Source organism: Manis pentadactyla, chromosome 16 (assembly GCF_030020395.1).
Source record: "Manis pentadactyla isolate mManPen7 chromosome 16, mManPen7.hap1, whole genome shotgun sequence".
Lineage (NCBI taxonomy): Eukaryota > Metazoa > Chordata > Mammalia > Pholidota > Manidae > Manis > Manis pentadactyla.
This window is the reverse complement of record NC_080034.1, coordinates 18,672,807-18,697,466: the sequence shown is the minus strand read 5'-3', so window position 1 is coordinate 18,697,466 and position 24,660 is coordinate 18,672,807. Positions and strand designations below refer to the sequence as shown.

Here is a 24,660-nt window from a genome sequence, read left to right as displayed (position 1 = left end):
ACGTGTCTGCTGGTGTATTTGGGGCTATCATGGGAGGCACCAGTCTTTGGAATGGAGAAGTAGAGCCTATAGAAGTGGTTCTTCTGTGCATTTAGCTTTAAGTTTAACATCATTTGTTACGGAAAGCAATGACTATCAAGTGTTGGTGTTCTTTATCACCTGCCTCATTATCACCTGCCTCAGAGAAACTCCAGAAAGAGTGGATGACAAAAGTACAGAAGCAGATCTTAAAAACACTGCATAATAATAATATCAGGATCAGGACAAATGTTTAAATAATACTACCGTTTGACAAACTGCAAGGAATATTTTAATGGACATGCTTGCAAACTCATGTCAACATTATGAAATGATAACATGGAGAAACCTGAAGCTATATATATTTATCTTTAAAATGAAGGGGTTATAAACATTTAAATATACTACTAGCCAGTTTAAAGTGGTACTCTGTGAATGCTAGCTTACTTGTCTTTTGCTTACTCAGGGTCCTGTGACCCTTTTGAAGGCTTACTATGTGTGACACACTCTGATACTCATTTTATAAATCTTGATTAATTTAAATTTCACAAGCAATATATGAAGTAGGTGCTCTTTCTTTTACCCAAGAGGAAACCAGGACATCTAAAAGTTAGTTATTTGTCCAAGGTCACACAGAAGGCAGTTAAGGCAGAAGTTAAACAAGGAAGTTTCAGACACTAGAAGCTGTGATGTTAATTAATGACCATAATATATTCCTCTCCCCTGATGATGTGGAATGTATAATTGTCAACTAATTATAAATGCTGCATCTTCCAAGGAATGTGTGTATATAGCCACAGACTCCTTGAAACTGTGTTTGATGAGGAGTAGTATGTTGTAATATAAAGACCAATGGCCTGGGAAATACAGACCCATAGATCAATGGAACAGAATAGAGAGTCAGCTATAAACCCACATGTATATGGCCAATTAATATATGATAGGGGAGCCATGGAAATAAAATGGAGAAATGATAGTCTCTTCAACAGCTGGTGTTGGCAAAACTGGACAGCTATATGCAAGAGAATTAAACTGGATTATTGTCTAACTCCATACACAAAAGTAAACTAAAAATGGATCAAAGACCTGAACGTAAGCCACGAAACCATAAAACTCCTAGAAGAAAACATAGGCAAAACTCTCTTGAACATAAACATGAGCAACTTTCTCATGAACGTATCTCCCTGTGCAAGGGAAACAAAAGTGAAAATGAACTAAAAAGCTTCTGTACAGTGAAGGACACCATCGGCAGAACCAAAAGGCATCCTACAGTATAGGAGAATAAAGTCGTAAATGACATATCCAATAAGGGGTTAACATCCAAAATATATAAAGAGCTCACATGCCTCAAAACCCAAAAAGCAAATAACCCAATTTAAAAATGGGCAGAGGATCTGAACAGACACCTCTCCAAAGAAGAAATTCAGATGGCCAACAGGCACATGAAAAGATGCTCCACATTGTTAATTATTAGGGAAATGCAAATTAAAACCACAATGAGATATCACCTCACACCTGTTAGGATGGCCAACATTCAAAAGACAAGGAACAACAAATGCTGGCGAGGATGCAGAGAAAGGGGAACCCTCCTACACTGCTGGTGGGAATGTAAACTAGTTCAGCCACTGTGGAAAGCAGTATGGAGGTTCCTCAAATAACTAAAAATAGAAATGCCATTTGACCCAGGAATTCTACTCCTAGGAATTTACCTGAAGAAAACAGGATCCCAGATTCAAAAAAACATATGCACCCCTATGTTTATCACAGCACTATTTACAATAGCCAAGACATGGAAGCAACCTAAGTATCCATCAGCAGATGAATGAATAAAGAAGATGGGGTACATATATATACAATAGAATATTATTCAGCCATAAGGAGAAAACAAATCCTACCATTTGCAACAACATGGATGGAGCTACAGGGTATTATGCTCCGTGACATGAGCCAGGTGGAGAAAGACAGGTACCAAATGATTTCATTCATTTGTGGAGTATAACAGCAAAGCAAACATGGAAGGAACAAAACAGCAACAGACTCACAGAATCCAAGAATGGACTAGCAGTTACCAAAGGGAAAGGGACTGGGGAGTATGGGTGGGAAGGGAGGGAGAAGGGGATTAAGGATTATTATGATTAGCACACATAATATTGGGGAAGCACGGGTAAGGCAGTATAGCACAGAGAAGACAAGGAAGACAAGTAGTGACTCTATAGCATCTTACTATGCTGATGGACAGTGACTGCAATGGGGTATGTTGGGGGGACTTGATAATATGGGTGAATGTAGTAACCACAATGTTGCTCACGTGAAACCTTCATAAGATTGTGTATCAATGATACCTTAAAAAAAAAGTTGGATTCTGAACTATACCAGGTAGTATGGAGGAAATCCTCTCCCTAGAGAGTTGTCCTCTTCCTTGTCCCCAGAGTTCTTGCATATTAAATTTTAGTAATAGTTTAACAGAAATAGAAGATCTCTGATAGTAGATGTTTGGATTAGGTGACTGAAGATACTTCTGAGGCCAGTACATTTTCAACAAACATCCACACTGTCTGTGGAAAAGGCCAACTCTGCAGTGATTTGTTTGTTTTGATTGTTTTTTTAATGCCAAAAGACCAGTCATCAGCCAAGAACTTTTCTTCCTATGATTACCCTAAAATTTTAAGAAAGTGTGTATCATTTCTTTCTCCCTGCTTGGAAAAATGTTTTCTTTCAGAGATCTCAATTGAGATTTGTAATAAATGGGTTTTCTCTAGTGTTGGATTACTTTTTATTGTTTTGTTTTCCAAAGGCTAAATAGCTTTATAAATAACATATTCCAGAATAACTAAATAATTATAACATGGCATATTTCTTTGCTTCTACTACTTATATTTTTAAATTTTTGAAACTGCATTTCTTAGCAAGGAACATGATGATTTTCACTTAAGGCACATGCAATATATGATGTGGGACTGTTACTAAATCCAAGTCCAGTAAGTTGGCCATTACTTAGCACTTTGACCAGACACTAGTGTGTGTGTGTGTGTGTGTGTGTATCGGGGGTGGGGGGAAGAGAGAGAAAGAGAGTTTAAGAGAGTCCGTTCGTGTCTTTTGGCTTTTGTTTTTGTAAGTACATGTGTACAGGAAGTCATTAGTTAGTTTTAATTGCAGTAATTTAACGTCAGCTAATAGAGACCCAGCTTCCTGCCATCTCTCTGAAGACTGATTAAGAGGCATCATATCTGGTTGTATCTTCCATCTTCATGGCTAAGATTCCAATCAGGTCGTCTGAGGAATAACCTGGCCTGTTTCTCTGAGTACCTTTCAAAATTCCAAATTCCCTCAGGGGAAGAGACATGAGGGGAATAGTAGCCCATCCAATGGAGACAAATACTGGCTTTGGTTTCACCACGAGGTTTACTTGCATGCAAAAAGTTCCCAAGAAAATCCAGCTGGTTTAAATTTTTGTCTGCAGACCTGAAACCAGCAAATTTGGCTTGGCTTCTTATTTTGCAGAAAATGCTCCACACGGCTATAATTTGGAAATACTGAAGTGTAACAAACCCTCCACAGAAACAGCAGAACAGCTGTCTCCTACCTTCACTTTCTCCCAACTCTACCCTTAAAGGCTTAGGTGTTGTTAATAGAGGGGAAAAAGTCTGCCTCTGAGCATGAAAGATGGTGTGAATCACCCATAACTACCTTTGTTGTTTGCCCTAAGCCAAAAAGGAAAGATTAAAGAGTCGCCACTGATGAGTGAGACAACTCAAATTTTGGCATCACTAGAGAAGGAAGGAGCCTTTAAGATCATGGAGGGAAATAAAACAAAACAATACTGTTACAATTTGAACAACAACAGGCCTCAGTATGTGAAAGCAGGGTGTTATCTTTTCCATTTTCCACTCTTATGCTTTCATTGGCCTCATACAATCCCCTCGTTGCCTATAATTGGGGATGGAGTTAGTGCCAAAGCTGCATAAAATAAGCAGTCTTTCCTTTATACTTTCTGTGCATCATGATTGTGTATGTAAAGTCATAAAAATAATTTATTATGAGCATGTGTATTCCTGGCTTAAATAGCCAAGTATTCTTGTGACAACAATATAATAGCATCAGATGTATTCCCATAAAACACCATATGTGGGCACTTAATAGTGATTGCCCTGGCACCTACATGCTGGGATATCATCTTAAAGGGAGACTCCTCAGAATAAAGAATGTTTGGTACTTGACAAATAAAATATCTCAGATGAGACAGATGAGCAAGGAGTAGAGATGTATTAAGAATCCATTGGTAATGACAATTGTTCACCTTTAATTAGTTTGAGATTGTTTCAAACCATCCTCTCGGGTTGTGTTCCTGAGCTCAAGAAAACTCTTTATAGCGTTGCAAGCATCAGTAAATATTCTCTCCATCTCAAAGTGACAAGAATATCCTAATATCGCATTGCTATCTAGCAAACTGTAAAGAGGGGCACAACCAGACTTCTAAAATTCTTCTCACTCATTACTCTTTGGAAAGCGTTCATCTGGGGCTTGTGTAAATCCCAGTGAACTAGTTGGTTTTCAAACTAGATAAAGGAATTCGGAATGGCTGACAGCTGCTTTGTGCACGGGGTGAATGTTTGGTAATGCTTGGGAAGTATGCTTCTGTGCCAGGGTCTCTTCCCTGTTGTCTCTTTAAGGCTCCTGGCTTAGTGGGGAATGGCTCCCTTTGGTTGCCACTGAGGCTGATAACTTTGCTTTCCCAACTCCCAATGTGCTTTCATTTGCCAGAATTCTGGGACTGGTGTTTAATTATTGCCTTAGAACCCAACAAGGTGGCCAGACACTTACTGTTAGGCATATGATAGGGACTTTCATAGCAACCCAACTGAAGAAAGAGGCCAAACCCCACCAGTTCCTAATTATATGTCTACTTTAGTTGGGAATCAGGGCAATCTGAAGTGGAAGGCAGCCATAAAAATCAGATGGCAGGGCTTTCTTCAAAGGGCAACTTACCTTCGTGATCCACTGCTGTGTGTCCCTGGGGTCTGTGTAAGAAGATGCCTCTGTTGACGTTTTAAGTTGCCAGGCCAGCCATGATCCAGTCAGTACCTTCATCTCTGTTCACTCACTCTTCCTAGTGTAACAGCCGAAAACTTACAATGCCATTTTGTTTAAAGTACATATGGTAGTTATTACATTGAAAACGTACACTAAGCATATGTCTACAACCCTAATAGCTCCTTCCAACACTTCTACACGGCTGCTTCACCCTAGTCAATTTATCTCACTGTTGTTTGGCCCAAACTTCCCTTCCAGCGCCCCTCCTCTACAATGGAAATAGTGCTGCTTTTCATTGTTTTGTTCTTTTAATACCATCAGCTGAAAGAGAGCTCTTCAGGTGGTCATACCTCTTACTGATCCAAACGATTTTTTTTCAGTTGGTAAAACTGGTTTAGCAGATGCTGTGCCCTGTCTCTGGTTATTCTCCCCCCAGTTGCTAATTTTTCCCCAAAGGACTTTATCTATTAAACATAACTCCCTGACGTCCTCTCACTCTTTCTCATCAAGAATGCCTATTTCACTAGCCTATCATAATGTGGTTTATAATCTGATTTCTCTCTTTTCCCTCTTAAGTCATGTGTTTTTTCCATTTTCTATAAATTGTTCTTCATCCTGACCACGGACTGAAAGTAGCTATTGAGCTTTTTTGAAATTATGAATGTCCAGAACTTAATCCCCACTTTTCCCTTGACCTATTAAATCAAAACATATAATGAGAAGGCCTAGGATTCTAATTTTAAATATGCCACAGTCAATAGTGTTATACAGCCATGGCCAATACATACTTTTCTAATTTAAAAAAATGATAGCTTCTATTGTATATCTACCCTCTGCAAGATCCTTTATATGTCTCATCTCATTTATCTACACAATAAGCCAATGAATATTATCCTAATTTAATAGAATAGGAAACTGGGGCACAGAAGAGTTGTGTTTTTTTTTTGTTTTGTTTATTTTAAAGATACAGCAGATCATACACTTAACAAATTTTAGAGCAGGAACTTGAATCTGTGGTTTCAAGCTGAGGGCTGGCCTCTTTCCACTATGCTACTCCTTACTACACTCTAGTGTTTATATTTACTAGTAACCTATTTGTATTTCCAATTCTTGTTATACGTTGTGGGTTTATTTAAAATGACAAAACAGCTGAAAAATCCATATTTACAAGGGCCTATTATCTTGAACTGTAATGTAACTTGAAGGTGTTTATGGATAAAAATAATGTGGCCCCAATTGATTGGGTTATAACGTATATCCCAGTAGAGGAAATGATACTGCATCCCACGCTCCTTGTTGAAAATAAAGTGAACTTGAAGTTAACGCTGGCGCATGAGAGACGATACTGCAGTGACGGCGTCCCCCCCCATGCCTCGTAGTTCCCTCAGAAGAGGGGAAAGCGTTCCTGTCTCCACAGGGAAGCCTAGTGTTCAGTGTTCTCCCCCCCAGTTTTCTCAACCTCTGCTCTCAGCCTCTCTTACCTTTCTTTACCCTTTCACTTTTTTCTTCTCCTTCTACCAATAATTCAGTTGATAAACATAAGAGAGGAGAAAAAAGTAGGAGCTAATATTTATTAGCACTTAGCATGTGTCCACAGTTTCCAGTTGTGGTATATTATCACCCCTGACTTAGCCAGTTTTTGCTATGTCACGCAGTAACATCTCCAAATCCCAGCAGTTTACGAGAGCAAAGAATGATTTCTCATCACGCCGCGTGCAGGCAGTGGATTGAGTGCTGAGGCTCTGTGGCTGATTTCTGACTCAAGCTAAAGGCACAGCCACTGTTTGACACATGCCGTTCTCACAGCAGAGACAAAAAACAAGCAATGGAATCATTCTTAAGCTTCTGCTCTGATGTAACATACATTGTTGCTGCTGACATTTTTGACTAACTCAAGTCGAGGTCAAGTCCCATGTCACTGCGGCAGTAAAGATAATCCTTCCACGAACAACGGTCCTCTCAGTCACCTGATGTCAGGTGGTGGGTGTAAAATCCATGATGGTAATAGAGGAGTAAATCTTTCTGCAAAATACTACAGTCACTATCAATTCCCTTTCTACATATGAGAAGCAGGAGGCTACCTTGTCCAACTACAGTTAGTGACCCAGCTAAGATTGTAAGGGAGTTCTTTCTGATCCCAAAGCCAGTGTTTTTTTCTCTTTATAGTCAGGTTGCAAAGTGGGGAGACAAACATTGTAGTTCTTGCCTCTACTATTCTTTCATCTTTCATGTCAATGCTATTCTCAAAAACCATGTTGTATCAAGACCCTAAGAGTCATCTTTGACTGAGCCCTCTGCATTTTCAATATCAAATAAAATTCCAGATTATGTAATACTTAACATTTATACAAATAATTGAGCACTTACTTTGGGCCAAAAGATCAGCGGACAGAGCCTCAATAAATTGCCTAAAATCACAGAACTGGGATGAGGCTGAGCCAGTTTTTAATCTATATGTAATTCTAATGCTTGTGCTCCCATGTTATGCACCTATTCTATTTCCTAACAAATCTCTGTTTTGAGTATACCTATACACTTTCTCTCCTCTCTACTCCAGCTCCTACCACCTATTTTAGTTTTTATCTTCTCATGCCTAAGTTGATGCTATAGGTTCTTAGTTAGCCTTCACATCAAACCAAACCAGCCTATCAACCATGACTAGACTAATTCTCCAACTCTGCCATGATCACGTTATGTCCATCAGCCAAAGACAGATACTGCTCTCCGTTGTTCATGCTTTCATCCTTCCCACATCTAAACCCCTTCATCTGATTTCCAGGAACATGCAGAAAGCAAGTCAGCCTTCTCACCATTCCTCAAATGTGTACCTTTCTCTTCTCTGTCCTTATTGTTGCCCCCATTGCTTTCTTCACATTATTCCCCTTTCCTGAAACTAGATGGAGAACTTCATGACAGCTGACCATGTAACATCCTACCAGCATATCCCCACGTTGATTGCCACAGTGCCAGCTTTGAAGTAGGAAGTAATTAGTTATTGGAAAATTTTTACTTGGGTCCAAATGTATTGATTTCTATCACGTGGTCCTGTGGACATTTATAGGATGCCTTGGTAAAAATGATCCCTGAACTCCTCTGGTTTCCTAAGGAGAGGGCAGATTCTAAATTTTCCAGATCCCACAAGGCCAAGTTGGGAAATTGAAGAACAGCAGACGAACTGGCAGCAAATGTGGAATTAATGTGTCACACAAACCTCTCTAAGGAGCATTTGGAGGTCAGGCATCTCCCGAACTCCAGGGGGAAATATCTGTTTGACTCCCAGGAGTAGAGAACAAGAAGTTATAATATCAGGTGTTCCATACGTGTGCCTAGTAAGAAAGAGATTGTAAAGTAATGCCTATATTCATGGACCTAAAATATTGTAAGTATTGTGTTCTCTAACTTTCTGTTGACTAAATAAGAATCCTCAATGAACATCTTATGCCTGACCAAAATATATAAATATTCATCTGCCAATCACATATACCCATGTTTTCCAATGTTTTAAAAATGTATTCTCAGATATAGCCCATCAAGGAAAATAAATTTAAGTAAAGTGTCTGTCAGGACACTGAATTGACATTTTTAAAAATGATAATGTGTGAATATGTGACTTATGTGTAGAGCTTTGGCTAATATCAGTTAAAGATAACTAAAGAAAGAACTAAACATTATGTAATCATACCCTCTACAGCATATGTCACTGCAGAGTGACAGATGTGCTATTTCAGATGTGAAAGGTGGTAATATATACTTGTTGGCCATTAGATAATTGCATGGGTATGGTATTGCATTAGCCATATTATACTGTAAATTAGATAAATATATCTATTCTCAAGAAAGTTGCTAAGTAGAATTAACACCATGTATCATACTTTTATGTTCAGCTTTCCCCTGAAGGCTTGCAAATTTATGTTGAAGGAAGGCATACTACAATTACAGGGTTTTTTTCCATTTTAAAACTCAATAACTTACAAACTTTTGGAATCATCTCACTTCAAATGATTATGAAGGCCCTTCAAAATTTATCCCTTTCTTTTATTATTTTCCTAACTTTTTACCCTACATTTTTAATTAAATTATGAAAAATTGTGTAAGCCAACCAGGTAAAGTCTTACACATTTACAAAAGGTAGACATTAGTGAATTATTCAATTCCAGAAATATCAAAACATCTCGACAGTCAATGGTATTGTCACATAAAAAACATTTTGTATGTTAAAAACTTCCATATATGAAATCATAAATCTGTGAAATTGATAAAATAAGTGTAGATTACCCCATTCTTTTCATTTATTTATTTATTTATTTTATTTTTTTATTAGTTTTATTTTGGTATCATTAATCTACAATTACATGAAGGACATTATGTTTAGTAGGCTCCCCCCTTCACCAAGTCCCCCCCACATACCCGTTCACAGTCACTGTCCATCAGCGTAGTAAGATGCTGTAGAATCACTACTTGTCTTCTCTGTGTTGCACAGCCCTCCCCATGCCCCCCACGCACTATACATGCTAATCGTAATGCCCCCTTTCTTTATCCCCGCCCTTATCCCTCCCTTCCCTCCCATCCTCCCCAGTCCCTTCCCTTTGGTAACTGTTAGTCTGTTCTTGGGTTCTGTGATTCTTCTGCTGTTCTGTTCCTTCAGTTTTTCCTTGTTCTTATACTCCACAGATGAAGGAAATCATTTGGTAATTGTCTTTCTCCACCTGGCTTATTTCACTGAGCATAATACCCTCTAGCTCCATCCATGTTGTTGCGAATGGTAGGATTTGTTTTCTTCTTATGGCTGAATAATATTCCATTGTGTATATGTGCCACATCTTCTTTATCCATTCATCTACTGATGGACATTTAGGTTGCTTCCATATCTTGGCTATTTAGATTACCCCATTCTTATCATACATTTATATTCTTACAAGCTCTCCTAGTGATTGTCTAATATAATTCGAGGTGAAAATTACTATTCAAATTTAGGAACACATATTTTTCCATTAAACTCACTAGAGATATAGGTACTTTTCAAACAGTGGGTTATCTTATATTTTTATTTAAGACTTGGGTTGTATCAATGTAGACATAAATTATAGTAACCAAAGAAATAGCCAAGTTTGATTTTAAACAGTTACACAAATCCTTTGTGTATTACTCTTTGTATGACCTTTGCCTGGTGAATACTCTGGAAAGCTTTACATATGGTCTGAACTCTACATCCATGAAAACAAAATGCTCAGGTTGATACCAGTCTAAGACAACCACTTTGAAAGTTGGAGCATTCATTTTTAATTTTTTGTGTCAAATGTCAAATGTCAAAGTAGTTGATGTATTTGATTATATTGAAAATGATTAACATATTTCAGAAGTGTGTGCCAACTGAAATATCCTACAGGTGTATATGAGCCATTTCATATGCTTTACTTATTAGATTTATGACCCCTTCCATTGTGAATTTCTGCAACAGAAACATATATGACCATGAATATTTGCAAACAGATACTACTATTATGATTCTTCTTGTATAATACTCTTAAGCACACTTGTCCCTATTAGTTTTCAAATTCATCTCCTAGTCCAATTGATTGCCACATTGGAAAAAGCTGAAAGTGATTTCCACAATTTTATGGTCTCCATGAGGTAGACTTTATATATCATTGGCAGATTTCACTACAGATCACATACTCACTATTTACCAACTCTGATATTGGCCAAGACAGCTGTTTTGAGTCTGAATTTCTTTATTAACTTGAACTAATAATTCCTATTTGGTTAGTTGTTGTAAAATCAAACAGTGTCCAAATGCCTTGTAAAATATTAAGCACCATATATAGAAGTAAAGCATTTTGTGTACTGCATGAGTATGCATATGCATCTGTGTGTATATGAATAAACATGTAGTGTGCATGTATGTGTATGTGTGTGAATTCCATCAGCAGCATAAATATCATCTGGGAAGTTGTAAGAAATTCAGAATCTCTGCTTCATCCAAAACTGATCAGAATGGCACTTTATGATAAACAGAAGATTCTTACTAATGTTTAAAAAGATTGTTCTATGTGGTCTACTTAGTGTGACCATTTTCTCTCTCTGTCCACAAATACAAACATACATGTAGCAGCCAGGAAACTAAGCAGTGCTATCAACAAAAGAAAGTAGATTTATCATTTTGAGTTGCTAAAGGAGCAATCTGGAAAAATATTTCTATTTTAGCTAGAATTGACCATCACTAATAGCAGAAGGATAGAAGGCATTAAATAGCTCATTCCTGGAATGCTGTTGACTATGTCACTAATGAGCCAGAATGGATCATTGCACTGAAAATGTGAGTTAAATAATAGAAAAAGTCCTCTCCAATTTTGTAATTCTATACATACACACTTATGTATTTATAGGTATTTACCCTAATCATGAATATTCCATTGCCATTTTCAATCTGTATCTTTAGATCTGTTTTGTATAACCCAAAAGCTATCGACAATAGATTTTAATTCTAAGATTTAAAATCATTACCTCCTAAAACCATACTACATTGGTATAATCTAGTGCGATCTGAAATAGCATAATTTGCATTCCAGTTGCTACCTCAGTGACTGTTTCATTATCTGCAAAACTAAGGATACTGTAGAACATTTGAGGTATTTCAGAAGTACAGTTGAAACTCACTGTAATCGCCAAGCAATTCCACTGGCTGTGTGAACAACACTGTCATTCAACCTAGGGCTAAAGACTAGTTACCAGGCTAGTCAATACAGCAGTTTACTAACACTAGCTTTTTTTGGCTCAAGCCAAAAGATCAAAGCAAATGTTCTCAAGTGCGTACTTTCTCATGTATGTGTTTTTTGTTTTTGTTTATATACAGAAACCTGTACGTATTTAACATGCACAGCTTGATGAGTGAGAAGATAAGTATACACTGTGAACCTAGCACCACAATCTATACCATCCCCACAGCCACCACCGGAAGCTTCTTGCCCTCCTCGATTTATTTTGTGTGTGATAAGAGCGCTTACATAAGTCTGCTCTTTCAGAAAATCTTTAAGTGTATAATAATGTTTACAATAGGCAGTGTGGTGTACGGTAGACCTTTAGGATGTATTCATCTTGTGTAACTGAAACTTTGTACTCTTTGACTACATTGGAGGAGGTCAAAGAGAGGACACAGCCTTTTGACCTGAGAGCTGAAATGGGACAATCAGAAGCTCCTCAGCCCCTCCCCTGTCCTTGAAATAAATATTCTGCCCACTGTTCCCATAGCTGGAGCCATTTCAACGATGCAGCAATGCGTTGTTGAGACCATCTGGGTAGTATATGTGCCTGAACCCCGTTAAGTCCTCTATATAAACTTTTAAGATTTTGGTGGTGGTTGCGAAGATCTACTCGTAAGTAAGTTTTCTTGCTCATTAAACCTGCCACCTACCAACGGTGTGGAGTGGCCTCTTTCTTCAGTTTGGCAGTGAAGGCAGTCTGTTTCAGATGTCACCCAGGGGAACTCTTGAGGTTTGCGAACCAACAGACTGGTACGTCTAAGTTTCCCCTTCCCCCAGCCCCTGGCAATTGCCATGTGGTTAGCCATGTGCTAGAAGTTAAACCTAAGACATTATTTTATTCTCTTTGAAGTTCGTGAGTTAATAAATGAATATGCCTTTTTGATGCTTAGTTACAACTGTTAGGATAAGCATATTATTTAGCTGGTTTACTATTTACAACATACATTTTAGCAGCAATGGTGTTATATCCTGATTATTTATATTTAATACTTTGGTTTATTGTATTACTAATGTAATTAGTTGTTCAAACTTCAAGATGCTTATGTATTTTCCTTTATTTCCATTTTAGAAGGAGGTTTTCATACAGTTATGATTGAAAGAGTCTGTGATACATGGAATCTCATTCCTGATCATTAGGTGAAATAATTTAAAACTCATTTCCAGGGTGGGGATTTTTATACCTACAGATGAGATAACATCGACCAAATTAGAAGTAGTACCAATCCTTGGACACACAGGTCTTCCTTGAACTTTAATTCTCATTAAAATATTGCCATGGTATTGGCACTTAGATTTAAAAATGGCAAGAACACAATATTTCACTATGCTGTGAAATGCATTAAAACTCAAAAAACAGCTACAAAATATTTTTAACATCATTTTTTGAAAATGTTCAATTCATCAAATTTTTCTCCCAGACTCTTTCATGTTTTAATTAAAATTTTAAATGAGGTTTACAAATTTGCAGTTTGTGAAGTACTTAATTTCTATTTCAGGTATTCTGACATTTATTTTTAAATCATTATTATACCTCTAATCTACCACATTTTAACGACGCATTTACTATTTCACATAAATGATAGAAGTAGAGTTTTAGATCCCATCAACTCTTGGCCATTGCTGCAGAAGGATTTTGGAAGAAAAAAATGGACATGATCACATCTCTGTAGCTCATTTAGGGAGAATGTTATCTAAATTTCTTCTTAATGTGAGGCTGAATTAATCTTTATTTCCTGTCAAATGTACAGGGATTTTACAGTGTAATTCATAATAGTGTCTAACTCCTCTAGGGTATGACTTAAGATAAACAAGTCTCTGACAGTGTTTATCTATAAATATAGCAGATGGTGTGGGACTGAGGTTGGTTATTAACTCTGCCGACTTTAATTTCATGGTTAGAAAACACTGTAAACCTCACTGTTTATAAAAGGTGGGGAAGAATCTCCAATGGGCTTCAGTAGCCAAGAAACCCTCTGTAACATTAATCCCTCGAACTGATATTCGGTATTCTCCTAGGGTGTAATATTTAAGATTGTGGAGTGATTGCTAGACACATTAAAATTTTCAGTGGGATCATTAGGTAGCATTTCTGTCATTGATCTATTATATCTTTGTTAATGGGTTCCATGTGAGTGAAATGTAGTGAATGAGACAATTCTTCCTAAACTTTGCTAGGTGAAAGTCTAACAATTACTTTAGGCAGAAATATATCTAAAAGAGCTTAATTTGTCAAAATAATACCTTCTTTTTCTTATGCAAAGATGAACTGTGGTACTTAACTAGACCAAATATACTTAGGGATAGAATTTCATAAAGGAAAACTATAGTAGCAGACAGAGAAATAGCCAATGCACATGATACACTTGTACATTTAGGCCATGTATCTACCTAAAATGTCATAAAATGCCAAAAGAACTTTTAAAAAGGCAAAACTGTTTTTTTCCTCCATCTTCTGAATTGATCATTTATGTCACTAAAAATCTGTATGTTCACTTTGATTAAAGTTAATTCTTCCAAAAAAAGGGCCACTATCATAAAAATGGTATTATTTGATAGAGCTCAATTTTTCCATTCCAACTTCATGGTGAATAACAAGATTTATTTTATAACCTCAAAAATGGAAAAAAAATCAGAAGCTCTACTTCTCTTTTACATTTAGAAGAGGTTGATCTTTTTCAGTTGCTGGGAGGTCACACTTGTATAAATATACGATGACCTTGGGATTAAAGTGTCTGAGCTGTGTTAGACTTCAGACTCCCTGAGTGGGTTTTCTAGCGACAAAATCCTCAGTTACTTTCCTAGCTCTTAAGTTGGTCTGCTTCTCTTGGACGCAGGCTGAGAGTTTGGTTACTGATCTGAAACAGTCTGTCTCCTGTGCTTTCTACTGATATTTTCTAACATAGACCTCAAACTTGGCTTCCAAAGACCTAGCTTCTGAACAGCAGCAGCCCTGGGTGGAGAGAGGATTGAGTGGAACTGTTGGTAATATACCTTCTCACCTCCCTCCCTGCCCAGAGCCTATCCTTACTAGTTGTCATCAGATATTATAATCTGCTATTTGATGTACTCATTTCTGCAAACTGTCCACTCAGACTTCAAGTTCTCAAAATGCATGAGGAATCTATAACAGAGAATAAATAGCAAAGCCTCTCTCCCAAGTGCAGGCTTTATCAGATTTTCCTTGTTTTTTTTTTAAGCCTCAAAACTCACCTGAATCATCATCATCGAAGAGCTTGGTTATTGTGCTATTAGTATGTTTGACGTTCATATTTGTGCTGCATTGAGTCAAAACGCGGGGTGATTTTACTGCATAGTTATCAGTGAGAGTCACCTAAAATAGGTCAAATCATTTTAAGAATCACAACTTTTTGTCTTGTGAGTTGTGAAGTTAGAGACGTGTTTAGCAAAATGTGACCAAGAAGAATAGGGCCACAGGGCTGCCAGGATCTGCCCATAAGTGAGACAAAAATAGGTAATAACAGTAGAAAATGAAGGGATTGAAAACGAGAAACACAGTAGGGGGAATGAGTGGAGCTGTACATTGAAGTGTAGGAGCGAAGGGGTGATCTGTGTGATTGGTTTAGGGACTCTTCCTTTATACGATTTCATAAATACAGGGGGCCTTATGGGAAGGAAATACCATTAAAAGCATGTGAAAACAGTCACTCTTGTAAAGAAGGAATCTTTTTCAGTATCCCAACAGATAGCCTACAGTTCTGTTGGGTTTTTTTTCCTAGTCTCTATGTAAGGTAAGATGAACGATCTTATAAAATGTAATGTTTTTTTTTTCCCATCATGGTTTGAAAAAAAAGCCCAAAAAAGTTTCCGTAAGGAAACTGTCTGATTAAAAGGTGAAAAAATAGCCATTAAAATTTTTAAGAAAATTGTTCCCACTTTCACCCTAATCTGATTTTATCGAAATAGTGTCATAGAAATAAATTGCTGCTTCGGAATGTAATGTAAAGCAAATTACAACCCATGGGTTAAAAATAATGCATAACCTTAAATATTTTAATCTCGTTTTCATTTTTCTTTTCAGATTATCCAACCTTGTCGAACTTCAAAGGCATTGCATTGCGTAAAAGAAAACATGCCAAGGAAATAACTCTAAGTGGATTCCATTCCCCTTTCAATGGTCAGTTTAAAATCAGTTCTCTATAGTATTTTTATTATTCATTCTCTCTAAAAATCCAGTAATTAAAAACAAATCTTTTGTTTCCAGGAGAACTAATCTATGCTGTCATGTGCATGACAGTCACCTGCGGAATCCTTCTCCTGGTTACGCTCAAGCTGAGGTAACAGGATGCAGCCTGGAGGGGTAGGGCTGGAAAGCAATCAGCCTTGTCAAAGCGCATTTCACAATGGCAGATCTTTCAGAGGGCCTGAGAATGAAAGCTGCATTCCTTATGCAAATCAATTGTTGGGTTGATCAGCTCACATAATGGATCTGCTGTGTACTTCATACAGTTTGTACTTACTTGAAGATTTACTCTTCAGTCTAATTGTTTATATACTAATGAATTTCACTCATCTTTTAATATACAATTATTAAGAGACATTTAATGGGACTTCACAGGATACCCTTAGAAAGCCTATTACTACTGCCTGACATTAATTCATTTTTTCCAAATCTTTTTTCTTGGATGCCTTCATTGTAGTAATGCTCCAGCAGGCGTGTGAGGCTTGAGATTAGAGGTGTACCAAGCTCTAGATTTCTAGATGTCCAGAGTTTAAAAATTTTCCACTTATTGAACATTTATAAATAGATATAAAATGGTGTCCATTTGCTTACTTTTAAGTTAGAATAAAATTCATATTTTAATATCAATGATGTTCATTTGCTTATTCATTATATGTATTTGTATATAATTTGAGTATTATAAATGTTAATGAAGAAATATATTTGTGTGTGTGCATGCGCACTTATATATATGTGCATGCACACCCACAAATATATCTGTCAACTGGGCCTAGAGAGGAGCAAAGGCAATGGACATTTCTCCCACCTCATGATAGAGGGGAGGGCTCAGTAAATTATCCGGTGCATGTACACACACTGCTCCTCCAGAAATCTCAGGCTTAAAGTCTTGACAACCAGGTAGATAAAGTGAAAGACTCCAGTGGGGGGTTTATGGCAATACCAAGAGGTCAGGTACACGATGAGAGTATGCTCTGCCTAAGGATATTCAAATTTACTTATTTTTAAGTACTTTGCCAACTGATCATATCCACTGGTTGCATCCCACCCCTTTAAACATGTAACTTGGTGCTTACCAATATGTATACCAAAACAAACTGCTTTTCTCTAAGAAGTAGAAGTTATATTTGTATGAGAATATATTCCTTGAGTGCCAAGTTGTGGTTTAAAGGCCAAATAATTAGGCAGTTTCTAAGGGGGGGGAAAACAGCATTTGCAATTTATTAAACTTCCCTTTGTTTGGTTTAAAATATTGGAGAGCACAGTTCAGTTCCTGGGCTTGCCTAGATATTCCATCAGAGACATAGTGTTGCTAAGAAGCACAGATGGTTTTGTAGTCTAGCAAAAATCTTATTTGAATGGTTCTCAGGTTTTTATTTCTTAGCCACACACATAATGTATAAAGTTCATGGCTGCCACATGGGCCAATGGGGTTACAGCTTACTGTTGGGCCACAGGTAAATAAGGTGCTGGCTATTCAATTTCCCTGTGTATGAGCTGTAACTTCTCCTCTTTTCTTGGCTGAATAAGAAGGGATGACAGTGGAGTGTTACAGACAAAAATCTTGAATTTACTTTAATATGTATTTTAAAGCAAATCATTCATGCTGTTAAGTATACTAAATTTAGTCACAAATTATTTTCCATACTGAAAGATCCAGACTCAGGGTTAAGTAAATGACATAAGTCAAAACCATCATGGAAAGAATAGCACAAAACAAAAGCATCATGAACAACAAAACCTGTATTATCCCACATCTGGAAATAAATAATGCCTCCTTAGTGAAAAAAGGCTGCATGCCACTTCAGGCATTGTTCACTCACCTAGTAGTCAGGTCTAGTCCATTGAATACCTTTCTGCAGTAAAGGTATTCACATTTGTTTCATGTTATGCTAAATTAAAACAGCCCTAAATCTTCAAACAAATTTTTAGAGAAACCAATAATTTAAAACTTAAATATTTGAGAAAAGGACGCTTTTTTTTTAATGCTTACTTGGAAATCATGTCTAAATTCATGATACGTCTTTGGAAGACCATAAACTATTCTACTATTGGGACTTTATATTCAGGAATTTGATTATATTTTTCCCACCAGGCATAGAAGCTATACAAAAATAAAATCACATACAAACACATTTGTAAAATCCTTGAAATAACATATTATTAACTTCTACTTTTATTTTTATATAGAACCTCCAGAATATCAAGTCAAACAAGAGATCCTTCACCAATCCCAATGCCTGGAGGACTGGTGATTCATTAAGAGTAATGGATCATTAACAATCACTTCTTCAAAGCAAGTCTTTATAGACAGTCAACAGAATATCCTACCAATCATCAACAAGGAAAATGTCAAGATGGACTTAATGATATTGGTTCATAAAGTATAACAATGCAAGGTATAGTAATATGGCACAATACGAGATTGATTTTTTTCTTAAGAAAGTATTCAAGTAAAAATATACAGTGGTATCTTTATAACACTGGTACAGAATTAAAATCTTCCTTGAAGGAATAGCTGTTATCCCAGTTTACAGTCTGCATAATTTGTTTCATGATAAATTTGAATCTATATAATACAATAATTAGTTGCATTATATTATGACATATTACAGTTAGCAGGGCTTTTACTGACCAATTGTATAAATTCTCATTAACTTGCCAAAGGAATTGTTAATAAAAATGTCCAGCTATTTGCTATTTGTATATTCCTATCCATTTTCAAATCATTATAACTTGGAGAGTTAACAGCTACTGGGATATGTAAACCTCAGAGGGAGATTTGAGATTCACCAAATTATTCTTAGACTCATTAGCATTGACTTTAAATTTCTAAATATTTTTGGTTAGATGACTATTCTTAAAAATCACAGGTGATATCTTTGGATTTTTGTAATTTGAATACTGTTGAAGTTGACTTTTTTAACTTGATGTTTTTATTTTATACCTAATAAGGATATAAAACAAAAACCAATGTGCATTTACATAATGCACACATCTCGTTTGTGAATTTAATTTTTTCTATGCTAATTATTATGAACTTTTGAAATAATAAAGTAACACCATAATTGTTCCTTTCTATGTTACTTTTGGCCTGATTTGACATTGGAATAGACACTAATTGTGATTAGAACATTTGGAAAGGATGTTAATGCTTTTCTCTGTAATCATTAGTACCCACTGCTGAGAATGAATATAAGGTTTTATTATCTACAGTGGCACAGAAACACAAATATTCAATACCTGAGCATACTAATAATTAGGATATATTACAATTGAAGGTCAAATATTTTCTGTCTGGTGTTCTATCTATTGCTCTTCACTATATTTCTGATTAAACTGTCTTTATTACATTCAATTTGAATTTAACATTTGGCTGTTTACTCAGAGTAACTGAAAAAGCCATCCTTTATCTTTTCAAACAGGGAAGAATCATTTGGTGAATCACAAATCTCCTTCTGAGTTCTACAAATTCTAGTAGCTGTTAACTCCCCAAGTTATGAGAAGAGAATGTAGGAATTTTCACCTCCAAATCACTGCCCTTTAATTTAGGCTTGCTAATATCTGGGAAAAATGAACTGTCTCTGGACAACTCAGGAAAGTCAAGTGGCTTTTAGAAATTTGTGTTGAGAAGAAAAGGGGAGGGCAGAGTGTGAAGTAGAAGGCACCCCTTAAAAACAGAATCTTATCTCCTAGGCCAGCACTGTAGAAGCAGGAATCACCTGGTGGCTATTAGACAACTCTAAAGAGTCATTTGTCTCTAGAGCAGGGAGTCAGAATTGAGAAAACATGGGACATAAAACTGACAACATCAGCAGTAAAAGTTCTAAAATGTGCAGCTAAGGAGTCTAGATACTGTGCACGTGGTTTTCAGTGCCTCTTCAGGATATGGCCGCCATCTCCATCCTCATCTCTTACTCTCTGTTCTCTAGGATGCCTTTCTTAACATGGGGTCAGGTACTTGTGCCTGATGCTTCCACCATCTTAGAATATTGCACTAGTACAATTTGTTACTATTGTTATTCTCAGTAAATTGTAAGCACTCTGGTTGGATCCACTGGCTCATCTCCATTCCTTTACACATAGGGGACAAAAGGCCTTCTGGCAGAAATGTAAATGATGGACTGAAGATGGCAAAAACTGATGTCAAAGGGACTGCTTGAAACTGCAGAATTTAACTAATAAATATTGAAAGCCTATATTCATTTGTCAAACATTTGCTTATTGAGTATATATTATGTACCAGCTACTATGCAAGGCACTGGAGATAAAGTTCTGAACAAAGTCCTCTTGGAAATTTGAAAAACACAGAAGTAATTTCTGAAAGCAATAGATGCTACTAAGAAATGGTAGGCTGGAGTGACAGTACAGTGGTGTGAGGAGTCGTAGCAGTGATGGAGAGAATAGTATGAACACGAATATTTCATAGAATGAATGGGGATTTGGAATATTTATAGATAACTGATGTAAATATATGGCAGGAATAGAGCTTGAGAGCAGGTTTCTGATTTATACCATTAAGTAAATCATGATGGTGCTTAGAAAATTGGCTCATACAGGAGGAGGATGAACTTAGAATGGGAAAGGGCAGTATGCCACTTCAGGTCTGTTTCCACTTTTCTCCACTTCCTATACACCCAGAGAGGCTGACCTATAAGAAATACAGGCTCTTGTTCTCTGGCTTCCAGTTGGATTCAACCAATGGTGAGGAATGGTAGATGAAGTGAAGGTGGGCAGATGATATTCCCCTGGATCCCTTTATGAGAGCTCTCCTGTGTCTGTTGTTTCCCTTAACATAATGCCACTGTTTCTGTCCGTGTGGCCTTTTCTACATGAATCTCTCTTTCTGGATCCTGTAAACACCTCCGCTCCTTCTTTTGATTAGTACTAGCAGCTTAGGTCTTATTGGACTTGAGTTCCTGACATGGGATTATCCCTTGAGGTTTATCTTGAGGACTCTTAGAGCCATCCAATTTGTGTTCAGGCATATGTTTTTGTTGAAGTATTGTTGATATACAACATTATATTGGTTTCAAGTATGCAACACCATGATTCAACAGTTACACACATTATTAAATCCTTACCCAAAGTAGTGCAGTTACTATTTGTCAACATAGAAAGATGTTACAGAACCATTGGCTATATTCTCCATGCTGCCATACCATCCTCATGACCAACTTAAAAATATTATGATTGAATTTTTTGTATTTCTTTTAGGGAAAATAGAAGTTTCCATAGCCAGGATACTCATCTAACCCTAATGTACTTGCCCTCTGTGTATATGCAATGATGTAATTGTCCTACTGCATAGGCAGGCAGGCACATGCTTACACATGTGTTGGCAATGAGCCATTATTGTCTATGTTGTCATATAAAGAGCTCTGCCCAGTGCTCTGTGCAGAGGCAGATTGTAGATTATGGACTTGCCAGATGTGGACATGATTCTAGTGCTCAACCTGCTACTGTAAGAATAAAGCTTCATTTAAAACCTTTAACCCCCAGTGTTCCATTGTCATCATTTTGTCTCCCGGAATCCAGAGTGAATTTGCCCAGAGCTGAAACCCTCCAGTGCTACATTTGGCACAGTCGGCAGGATCCACTGCAGACCAAAAACACTAGAATAAACTGCCCTCATGGGAGGGGTGCTTCAGCTGGCTATCTGTATGGATGGGGAAATACTTCAGGATGCCCCTATGGGTGAGGACATATTTGGGTGTCCCCCAGTGGGCATGCGGTCTGAGATGGCTTTCCTCCTTGAGGAGTGGGCCCTTCCCCAGGACTGGGGGGAGGTGGAGGTGACACCTGAGGCAGTGGTGCAGGCTGTTCACAAAACAGGGAAATCCTTAGAGAAACAGAGTGCTCTTGCAGCAGCGGGAGCTGTGGGGTGGCTCTTTCTCACAGTGTTAAAACAAAAAGGCTATAAATGGGAAGGATGTACTCCTTGTGAGAATACAAGAAGAGGAAGCATGAGAATGCAAGCTGTGAGGTGCTGTGGGGGAGGTAAGAGATTTGTTGAAGAATGAGGAGGTGTCACTGCGAGGTTCTGTACAAAAGGTAAAGGCCATGAAGGACAAGGACATACTCCTCTGAGGAGCAAGAGAAGAGGCAGCCCAAGAATGCAAGCTGTGAGGTGCTGTGGAGGAGGTAAGAGATTTTTTGAAGACTAAGAGTTCAGACGTTAGGTAGTTATCCTACAGGTATGTTAAAGTCATCAAAGAATAGTAATGGAGAAGAAAGCAAATAGACCAGGTGTTGGAGACATTATGAGTGAGAGGAAATTATTATGAGAATAGTAAATGACAAAAAGGATCAGTAATGGGTACCTAAATTTGATAACATTCTCTTCAGAGATTCTGGATGTGTTGAAGTAGCAAGGGGGAGAAATATTCTGAAAGCATAAAGGGAATGAAGGAGAATATAAAGCCCACCTCCAGGTCCAGAAGTACATAGTTACAGGAGGAAACTGCCGAAAATTGAGAGGATGGAGTGTACAGGCACCAGTGGGATTACTGTTGGCCCGATGCTCTGGTTCTTAAACTGGGTCATCACGATCCCTTGGAGGCTTTCTTAGACACAGCTTCTGGACTTTGTCTCCTGGGTTTCCATTTACTTGATTGAAGGTGAGGTGAGAATTTGCATTCACAATGGGTTTCTCCGTGATGCTGGCCTCAAGGCACATTTTGAGAACCACAGATCTAGTGACTCCCAACCCTGTATACCCATTCTAATCACCTGGGTAACTTTCAGACTTACTAATATCTGTGTTCTTTCCCTCTGGATTTAATTGATGTGACATAGTCCAGAGCATTGGTATTAATTTTCTGTGATTCTAGTCCTTGTTACAGAATAACTGAATGAAAACAAGAACATGACATGAGAAGTTAAAGATAGAGGCAAGTTTTCTGATGATCAATAATTAATTCCTGAAGCCCCCCAGAGGAAGGATCTGGAAGGACAGGGAGGAATGGAGAAAGGGATCCTACTAGGAAAGGAGCAGAGCAAAGGAATAAGCAAGCACAAAACAATAGATGATCCGGGCAGCTGGGACTTTGAAGCTGTGTTGGCTTTGTCCTGGAAATCACTGCGCACAAAGAGAATGAGGATCTCGTAGTGACTGATGTCATGCAAGCTGGAAATGTGACTATCAGCAGAGCTCAGGGTGACCAGTCTTGCCCATGGTGGGGGATTGTTCAATATGAAGCGTCCTTCCCTGGTGGGGAGAAGATAAGTTTTCAAGGAAATAGAAACAGGCAGTGTCCCAAGCCCATGCAAACTGGGACCTGGTAGGTATTGCACAATTACTTGGTTTGAAGTATTATTCCTACATTTAAGGAAATTAAGAAAATAAGAAAGCACAATGATCTGATTCCCTGTTGCCCTAGGTTGGCTATAATGAATTTGTTGAGTTGAAAATAGGTAATTAAAAGTCAAAGTATTGATATGCTTGCTTTATAAGCATTTCTGAAACATACCACAGGGGAAAATTTTGTTTTTCTGATATGGTGATTGCTCCTTGTTTAAACAAGAGAAAATGGTAGAGTTGTTGTTAAATAGGAACTTAAGTCATTTCCATAATCTCTTGTTTAGAAGTGTAATAGCCCATAATTAGCTCATATACATGCTTGTTCCTCCAGTCTGACCATGTTACTCCTTACCTCTCCATCTTTTATTACTTAAAATGCCTCAAGGGCGTCTCAGTGTTTGCAGGATACAGAGTAAATTACTAAGCCTTAAAATTTTAATTACCATAACTCAGTGACTGAAACACGGTCCACAGAGCAAAACTTCCTCGGGTTGAAGTTCATCATTCCATAGCGATTAGTTCAGTGATCTTGGGAAATACTTACCGTCTCTGTGCTGCCATTGCTTATTTATAATTAAAGAATGATAAATATCTCTCATAAAGTTGTGAAGATTGAATTACTTGGTGCACATAAAGTGGATAGAAAGTGTCTGCATGTAGCAAGAGCTCAAAAACTAAGCTGTTATTGTTGTTATTCCTGGTGGTCCTTACTGATCACCCTGCCTATGTCTTCCAGCCTAACCTCCTGTGAGGCTCCTGCTCATGTGCTATCTGCCCACAGTGGCCTTGTTTTCATCCCGTACAACTGATAGGATCCTGCCTACCTTGAAGCTTTCATATTAGCTCTGCCATCCATCTGGAAATGCTCTCTGCTCTCCTCTTTGCCAGTATAACTGCCATGCAACATTCAGATATCAGATGGTTGTTTCCTTGGGGAGGTTGTCACGGCCTTTGTGACTAGGTTGGCAGTCTCTCTTATTTCATCATCTCTCATTTGAAACAATTATATACATGATGACACGTGTGATTATTTGATCAATTCTCTCTCTGACTTCAACTTGCATGAGGCCATAAACTAGTTCTGCTTTGCACAACAGTATATCAGCAAATGCCTAGTGCAGTTCCTGCTAATTAGGTAAAAGTGTAGTTTTTGAATAAATAAGAGAAAGGCACTTTGAAAGGATAAATGTGCAATTTCTAAAATCGGGCAAACTTGGCTTACATTCTTAAGTATGTAATAAAAGGTTTCACTAGGAAATAATCTTGTTTCCCTAACAAAAAGCAACAATAAGTGGGCCTATATCAAACTAAAAAGCTTTTGTACAGCAGAAGAAAATATCAACAAAATG

At 37.5% G+C, this 24,660-nt stretch overlaps 1 protein-coding gene across 1 annotated transcript in view; it reads left to right on the top strand.

Moving 5' to 3' along the window:
- GFRAL (GDNF family receptor alpha like) overlaps positions 1-18,926 on the top strand; it is a 54,387-nt gene extending 35,461 nt beyond the window's left edge. The window contains 3 exon segments of the mRNA XM_057494039.1: positions 15,850-15,945; positions 16,033-16,105; positions 18,199-18,926. Of these exon segments, the coding sequence (XP_057350022.1) occupies positions 15,850-15,945; positions 16,033-16,105; positions 18,199-18,271 (242 nt within the window). The 3' untranslated portion in view covers positions 18,272-18,926.
- The last annotated feature ends 5,734 nt before the right edge of the window (positions 18,927-24,660 follow it).